The 8,227-nt window shown below is 43.2% G+C and overlaps 1 protein-coding gene across 1 annotated transcript in view; it reads right to left on the bottom strand.

The window, feature by feature from the left end:
* Positions 1 to 1,136: 1,136 nt before the first annotated feature.
* arhgef12a (Rho guanine nucleotide exchange factor (GEF) 12a) overlaps positions 1,137 to 8,227 on the bottom strand; it is a 42,051-nt gene continuing 34,960 nt past the window's right edge. The window contains exons 28-40 of the mRNA XM_071517847.1: positions 7,836 to 7,950; positions 6,211 to 6,311; positions 5,844 to 5,921; positions 5,562 to 5,637; positions 5,238 to 5,405; positions 4,899 to 4,986; positions 4,723 to 4,800; positions 4,531 to 4,625; positions 4,210 to 4,413; positions 3,841 to 4,077; positions 3,002 to 3,231; positions 2,809 to 2,884; positions 1,137 to 2,710 (exon numbers count right to left, since the gene is read on the bottom strand). Of these exons, the coding sequence (XP_071373948.1) occupies positions 2,700 to 2,710; positions 2,809 to 2,884; positions 3,002 to 3,231; positions 3,841 to 4,077; positions 4,210 to 4,413; positions 4,531 to 4,625; positions 4,723 to 4,800; positions 4,899 to 4,986; positions 5,238 to 5,405; positions 5,562 to 5,637; positions 5,844 to 5,921; positions 6,211 to 6,311; positions 7,836 to 7,950 (1,557 nt within the window). The 3' untranslated portion in view covers positions 1,137 to 2,699. The remainder of the gene's footprint in view (positions 2,711 to 2,808; positions 2,885 to 3,001; positions 3,232 to 3,840; positions 4,078 to 4,209; positions 4,414 to 4,530; positions 4,626 to 4,722; positions 4,801 to 4,898; positions 4,987 to 5,237; positions 5,406 to 5,561; positions 5,638 to 5,843; positions 5,922 to 6,210; positions 6,312 to 7,835; positions 7,951 to 8,227) is intronic.

Raw genomic sequence — 8,227 nt, 5'->3', positions numbered from 1 at the left:
TGTCACTGCAGGTTTCAGGGTGGGTCTTCATGACTCGCTATTAAATGGTGAAAGTTTGCCACCTACTGGTAATGAGCATCACCTTCTCCGGTGTCTTCCATCAAACCTCTCAGATGGCTGCTTTAAAAAGCATTAACCCTCTTGACTTTTTTAATATTTTGAGAATGAACTCAAAAAGTGCTTCACCTCAACCTTCTGTTGAGGTGAAAAGGAAATTCGAGTTTAACTGAAAGTATCAAGTTAAAATGTCTGCGTTGTCAAAGTGTTCACCCCTTTTTCATTTTAGTTCAATAGCCTCAGGGGCAAAAGTATACTTAACATTTCATATTTGTTACTCACATTTCCTCTTTATGTTCTAGTTATAGGTTTTGAACGACATTGTCCTTTCAGAATCGCTAATGAACTCAAGACCGTGTCCATTAAATACTTAAATGGGGATGACAGGGTGGCAAAGTGGTTAGAGAGCTCATCATTCAACGGGATGACCGAGGTTCAAGCTCTGTGTCTGTGGGCAAAGCACTGAGTCCCTCCCAGCTGCAGGGAGGCTGCTCCTGAAGCTGAACCTGCACTCTGACCTGCCTGGAGGGGGGCGAGCAAGATACTTTCCCTCCAGCGATCAATAAACATTAGAATCATCAGAATGCTCCAGCACATCGCAGAATAGATGGTTCACTTATACTGTGTATGGCATTGGAGTTCAGTTTCTGATGTTTCAAGAAGCTAATACTGCAACTATAGGATGGGAAGTCCACTCTGATGCATAAAACATAAATTAAGATGCATGATATCAGCATTGTTAACAAGAAATAAGAATCACTTTAATCACCAGGAATAAAGAACATATAAGAATGGTGCAGACATATTGCCGACTGAGAAATTTATACCATCTGACACACATTAGGACAGAAGAGTGGCACATACAGCACAAGATACATTACGACTAATAGACTGTTTCAACAAGTTCAACGTCTCCAAATGGAACCGCAAGATGATTTCTGAGCAACATATGATATAAAATGCTGAATATATTTTGGCCAATGTGATCATTTAATCCAAAAGGAACAAATGGAGCGAGTACATTTACGAACAACATTTTTTGGTTGAGTACTCTGCATAAAAAGCAAGCAAAGGCCAGAAATCACAAATAACTCCCACAACAAAATGTGTAAAAGCTGATCTACCATCAACAACACCCATGTGTCCTTGAGGATCTTACTCATCATGACGATGATGAAAAAGGGAAAAATGATGCCCAGTTACTTCATTTTTCTTGTACCTGACATTTAATAAGTACATGCAAGGGATTTAAGTGCCTATGTAGCAGCCTGACAACATGCAGCAAATGTTCTTCCTGGGAAATAATAATTTGCAATATTAAACACATATAAAAACATAATACGCATAAGGTAAAAGAAAAAAAATTGAGGCAAGGGTTTCCTTTTTGAAATGTGTCATGGCACCATTTATTTATTAAAGTTATGCATAGCCTTCCAACTTGATCATTGTACAGTATATGTTGAACTTCGTGACATTATTAGATTATCAGGCAGTCAAGATCAGCATCACCAGCAGTAGCAGAAGAAGCAGCACTATTGTCTGGAGCCAATACAGAAAGAGCATGACCGCTCCTTGTAAGGAGAAAGGGGGAACCAGGCAAGATACCGATGAGATGAGAAAGAGGGGAAAGCATGACATATAGAGTAAGGAGGGGATAAATAAGCATGAAAGCCACTGGGGCAGAGGGGGAACGGAAGAGGATGACACCCAAAAGTGTGTTTACAGGGAGAGGGGGGGGGATCTAAGGAGAAGGGGAATAGAGGAGAGGAAGTGAGAGGAGGAGGAAGAAGGAAGAAAGGAGGCAGCACAGAAATGCCAGGTATAGAAATGCAACAGGACCAGATCAGAGCCTTCAGACTCTTCATTCTAGTTAACACCACTCCTAGAATTTATCTGAAATTCTAGACTTTAACACGATTCTAGAGTTTAAACACATTAGGATCTATCTGTAACCAGTGCAACCCTGGCCTCTCTCAGTCTGAAAATACTCCTGCCGTTTCATCAGGGTAAGCTAGGCTAGCGTGCTAAGTATGCTGGCGTGCACTCACACTCACACAACCCCTGTGTGTCTTGAAGCAGGATAAAGCAGCCGGAAAGGTCACAACACCATGGCCAAAAAGCATGCAAGCAATTGTGGGAAACACTTTTTTAAAAAATGAAAAGAAAGAAAATAAATACATCTTGGGATAAAAAAAAAAAAAAATCTTAATACATTATCTTAAAAATTTTCCTTTTCTTGTTTTGTGTTTCATATATATATATTCTAAACACACATCTTTGTACATTTTGGTATAAGTTCTCTTTCTTGCAGGGAAGGTCGGGGGGAAAAAGGGGACTGGGGTGTTAGAATGGATGAAGGGGCGGGGTTTGGGGGCAATCCCACTTCCCTGATTGCCTTGTGCTGATGGAGGGGGAGGGGCATCAAAAAAAGACTCCTCCTCCCTCCAACCGTCTCTGCTCATGCTCAGTCTCTCGTACTCTGTGGCAACCGTGGGTGACGGCGATGGAGGGAGGGGCTCAGCAGTGAGAGGACAAGCTTATAGAGGACGTCCAGGAAGTCCAGGACACAGGAAGTAGGAACAGACTAGTAGTCGGTACTTCCTCTTTGGGACCAGAGCCAAAGGCCTGGGCATGGATTTCCACTATCTCTTATCTGGGAAAAGAATACAGGTCTGGGATCAGAAACATGGACAAACACTCAGCTGCACAGTAAGTGATTCATATATTGACGCAGAGTATGAACTGACCTACCTTTGTTTCCATCCGTGTCTGTTGCTGACCTGTCTGGCCTTTGGCGTATTAGATTATTATACTTGACTTCAACCTCCTGCAAAAGAAAAACAAGAGAAACACTACACTGTCAGTTCTAAGATCAGGCGATATAAATAGCCACTGTATGTGTGTGTGTGTGTCTGGGGGAGGACAGTGAATGAGTGTAAGTTACCTTCAGATAGCTGAGGTTGGCCTGCAGGTTTCTAAGGTGAGACAGGACCTGTCTGCTGAAAGAGGAAAGGCTGCCGGCCTGTGATGTTGAAGAAAACCTCAAATTGATCCCAGAATCTGCAGCGCAGCCTCGTGAGGTGCTCAGCTGCTTCCTTGTGCTCGCCGCCAAGATGTCATCATCTGTGCTGCTCTCCCCTGGGCCACCATAACCCTCCAGGACGAGGTATCCTGCTGAGAGAATCAAAGGAGCTTTTAAGTACAACTTGCGTGGGAAGAGCTCAGGATCACAGAGAAACATAGAACACTGAACACTGACCAGACCTTACGATGCAGACTTCACAATAAAATACATGTCCAGGGCACGATATCTACAAGTCCAGCCAATTCAAAACTACAGTGTATATTGAACTGTATGCCATACACTATCAGTCAAATGTTTGGACACACCTGATTGAATGTTTTTCATTATCTTAAAGCCATTTTGATCTAAAGGCTTATGCTTAAATGCTTGAAATTTGTCTCTTAGACAAATATAAATAGTGAAGTTGATGCCTCTGTGTGAATTTCTTTCCAAAGCCTTTGCCTTCCCATCAAGGCAAAGGGTGGCTACTTTAAAGAATCTAAAATATGAGATAGGTTGGATTTAACACTTTTTTGGTCACTGCATAATTCCATTTATTTTATTTCATTGTTTTGATGTCTTTACTGTTATTCTAAAATGTGGAAAATAGTAAAAATAACAAAAAATGTGGTGTGTCCAAACTTTTGACTTGAACTTGAATTTTTGTTCAATGTCAACTTTCTTCCCTCTGTGCTCCCAAATGTTCAAACCAGCCTCACCATAATCTTCGGGGGAGTCGAAGAAGCCTGTGTCTCCAGAGCCCAGGTCCTGAGCCGGGTCCTCCGTCTGGGAGCTGTTCCTCTCGGAGCCGTTGTGGACCATCACCCGCGCGCGGCTGTCAACGGGGGTCCGCAGAGAGGTGGTCCTGAGGAGACGGGCCCCTGAGGAGCGCTGGGCACGCTCACTGGCCTCCTGGGACATCAGCTGGGTCACCAACACCTGCTTTAATGCTGCCACTGAGGGACAGGACAGGGGAGGGGTAAGGATTAATGATATACAATATAAATATATAATACACATAAAGCCCACAGCCAAGTATGGTGGGTGGCAGGCAAAGTGTACAAAAAACCTCTGCAGTCCTTGCTTACATGTCTTCAGTGCTTCGTCTGCCCTGGAGGGAAAGAGGCTAAAGGAGTCTCCTTCGCTACCATCCTCAGCCCCTTGGTAAGGAAGTTCTGGGTCCACGAAACCTTCCTCCTCCTCTTCTTCCTCTGCTTTCACTCCTTCAAATGGATTATTACCTGGTAGAGAACTCTGCATCACACTTCTAGAGGCTGGGCTGCTCTCTTTATCTGAGGAGGTAAAATTAGCAGAATGAACGTCATGGTTGAGTAGGATATGCTTACTCAACAAATATAGGTAATATTAAATAAGAAGAACGCTTATTTGATGCAAGTGGCTTCAGTTACCTGTAGACCGGGTGCTGCCAGTGGATGTGCGGTCTGGGTCTTTACTCAGTCTGGACACTCCTGCTGTAATGATCTCCACACCGTCTCTCTCCCCACTGGCACAAAGACACATAAATAACTCTGGTAAGTAACAAGCTCAACAATCATGAATCATCGGATTAATCAAATCATAAAGAGGACGAAGCGACATACTCAGTCTGAGGTAACGGTATGACGCTGTGAGGTTTGACTTTCATGGCATCAGCTCTCTGGGTGATTAGACGTTGCCACCTTGTGAAAGGACAAGAACGACCATCAGACCATTTAACAACTGGGGCCCTGATTAAAGTATTTATTAAATAAATATTTCAAAGGGTATCTGGTCTCACGTTCTCTGATCAGAGACTGTGGGTGCCATCAGCTCATAGATCTGGGCTCCGTTGTCTGACATGGAAAGGACGAAGAACGACTTGTTGTCTGGCAGGAGACAGAAGGGACAGATGGGAAAGATTTGGTTAAGATTTGTCAATATTCTGCTCTGGATGAAAAGCCACAGACTTCCTGGAATCTTACTCTGTGCCGTATGACTCGCGGTTTTACAGTATGCTGACGGTCTGTGTGATTTGATCTAACAGCGATTCATCAGGTTACTGTTAAGCCATTTGTTTAAAATGCAGAACACAAAAACACATTTCACTTCTGTTACAAGAGACTGGCTGTTAACTGACCTGTGGCCACAGATCGCACCAGAACAGTGTTGAGTTTGATGATGGGGCTGAAGATATGTTTGGTGTCGGCGGTGCCTGCCAGGTTCTTGCTGTGGCACTTCAGGATCAGACGCTCATCCTGTTTCTGGAGCAGAACCAGGATGTCCTCCAGGAGGAGTGTGTACAACTCTGAAAGGAGACAGAGTGGAAGATAGTATCTGACACCTTTGAAGAGTGTGTTTATTGTAGAACAGTCAATTGGGTTTTTCAAATGGAATCCAACTGTTTAATACATGCAGAGCTGGCGATAAATAATCAAACTCTTATATTGCCCTAATTACAAACCGATAGTCTTGTCCTTGTTAACTTTCCATGACAGCGGTCCCTCATGCACCATCGTTTTCTTGGTTAGATCCAGGTTCTGATGAAAGTGGAATAGGGAATAAATTGGAGAAATGATCTAATAACATAAGAAACTGCTACTGGTTCATGGAGGCATTTCCTTGCAGCACCATTTTCCCACCTAGCAGATATTTTCCCACCTAGCAGATATTTCTAACAGTGTGGGTGGGCAGCCAGTCAGTATGCTTTAACTGGGGCCAAAAGTGTCATGTAGATAATTGTCACCTTGAGCTCCAGGATCATGGGGTTGTCGGTCTGCTTCAGAGAGGAGAGGTCCAATCTTCGCTGATAGTCCTCCAACCTCTGGAGGAAGAAGGGAGAGAAACAGAGACAGAGGAAGAGGGATGACTAAGTGCTCTATAAAGGGAAGGTGCTACCTGGGGAGCAAAGCAAAGAAGTTGGTGAAAAATAAGAAATGTGGTACAAGAGGAAAAAAGGAAGGACTCAAGGTGAGGCTGGTGAGGAGGGAGAGACAGAAAAGGCTAGGGAATGGTATAAAACACGGACAGAGTAGAACAAGAAAAACAGGACAGGAGAGCTTTGTAAAAGACTGAGGGGAGGAAGGATGGAAAAAAAATCCAGACTATCACACCTGCTTGTCCTCGGACTCCTTCACAGCCTGGTTGACGTGATTGAGGATCTTTCTACAGCATTCTCCTGCCTGCTTCACCTTGTCCTTCTCCACTGCATTATCTGAAAGATATTATGACATCCAACATGAAGTAAAGCCTCCCTACTTCTGCAGGGGGGCGTCCGGCAAATTGATATTTCCTCCGTCCATTAACACACTATCATTCTCAGAAATTATGGTAAAGCAGAGGGGGCATTATGTTCCCATAATAGCTGGTTATACTTTATCGTTAGTACATTCTCTCGGTGTGAACCCAAACCCCAGCCAAGACTAAAATGATGGACCAAATAATGGGGGAGACATTTCCCAAAATGTGCATTACCGCTCCAGGACCATTAAAATGATAATCTCTCCATTTGTCTCTGTAATTCACTAATGCTTGGCATGTTGCCATGCAGAGCCCTGCTCCAATAAGACTTCAATTGGTTCTCTTTTCTCCCTCTTTTCTTCTACCTCAAGAGTTGGATTCCATTTTTCTATTGTTATTATATTGCATTTAGATTAGAAAATGCAAAGGAGGCATTATTATTCTTGCATCATGTTTCTGTGGTTACATGTAATATGAGTAAATTAATTTCCATGGTGAATTAATTACCTCATAGAATCTCATTAAATCTAAGATCATAGGATAGATAGAAAGGCTACAACAACTGAGGCCTGCCATCAAAGTAGGTCACATGTAGAGGTTTGCTGCAGTGCAATCAAACTTTGGACAATGGGAATTAATTCCTTGTCTAGATGACAATGACAACCATGAGAGAAACTGTGTTATACACTGTTATCCACTATCAGTGCAGCAAGCTAGGCAGGCCACCAGGCAACGCCCCTATCCAGAAACAGTGCTGGTTGTCCTCTGGCTGCCCTCTAATTCCTCCGGTCCCCGGGACACAGCAGACACAACGGAGGCCCAGTAGTGGAGGGGAAAGACATGGCTATCAGTTACACTGATGTGAGCACATCACAGAGCCTGTGTGATGAACTGGTCCACTAGGAGCAGCCTGCCATCACTAGTCATGTCAGTACAGTCTAAGGCAGTAGGTAATGGTGAATTTGTGTAAAAGAGTTGCAAGAGTGAGGATGATAGTGGTTAGAAATTGTCCTGTGAAAGGTAGAGCACAACTTCTATCCCTGCAACAGACAGTGTCCACAATTGACTATGTATTCTTGACAGAGTGCATTGGACTTCAAAGTGTTTGTGCAAGAACAGATATCAGTTTTTTTGTACCTGCATGCACCATAAGTGAAAGTAGGTATGTGTACACAAATGTCTGTCAGTTCTGTTGCCCCACCTTTAGGCATGAGGACACCATAAAGGCTTCAGGTGTGTCCAAGGCCAAGGGTAGTGACTGGCAGGTGCTATTAATCACGAATATTATCCCTACCATGCTCTTTTGTTCTATTTGATTAACATGTACTTTCCATGTTTTTTGTTTATTTCAAATCAAGACCACGCTCAAGGATAATAAATTGACTAATTTAAGCATTGGAACAACTTTGTGGACATTCAGTTATTACCATGTGCACAGATTACTGGCAGTTATGTCCACCTGTGGCTAAGGAACTTTGAATATTAGATAAGACAGCACCTGTGTACTTGGCGATGTTGTCTAGTAGCAAGGGGTACTTGGTGAGCCTCTGCATTTCTACAGGGATGATGTCCTTCAGCTGCAGCCTGCGACACAGTCTGTTACTCTCTGCCTCCTGCAAACCAATAAAAATACAGGTTGGTTATGCTTAACACAAATGGCCAAGATGTATCATTTAATAAGTATATGGCGTTCACTTGCCAGTAGTGACTCTGAGCTGCAGTAAATGTGGTTTTGGCCTTTATGTAGGGAAGTGGCATTTCAGCTGTATTCCCCTGAATATGCAGCTCTACATCTTCCTCTTTTGGACACTTCATGGACACTTTCTAAATGCAAATCTAATTTTACTTCATATTCAGTGCAGTAGATAACTAGACAATTCAAAAGCTTAA

Source organism: Centroberyx affinis, unplaced genomic scaffold (assembly GCF_046629955.1).
Source record: "Centroberyx affinis isolate AG114_WGS23_722 - 3 ecotype Tasmania unplaced genomic scaffold, CSIRO-AGI_Caff_v1 ptg000530l_1, whole genome shotgun sequence".
NCBI lineage: Eukaryota > Metazoa > Chordata > Actinopteri > Beryciformes > Berycidae > Centroberyx > Centroberyx affinis.
The sequence above is the reverse complement of the archived record's forward strand: the minus strand, read 5'-3'. Positions and strand labels throughout refer to the sequence as shown.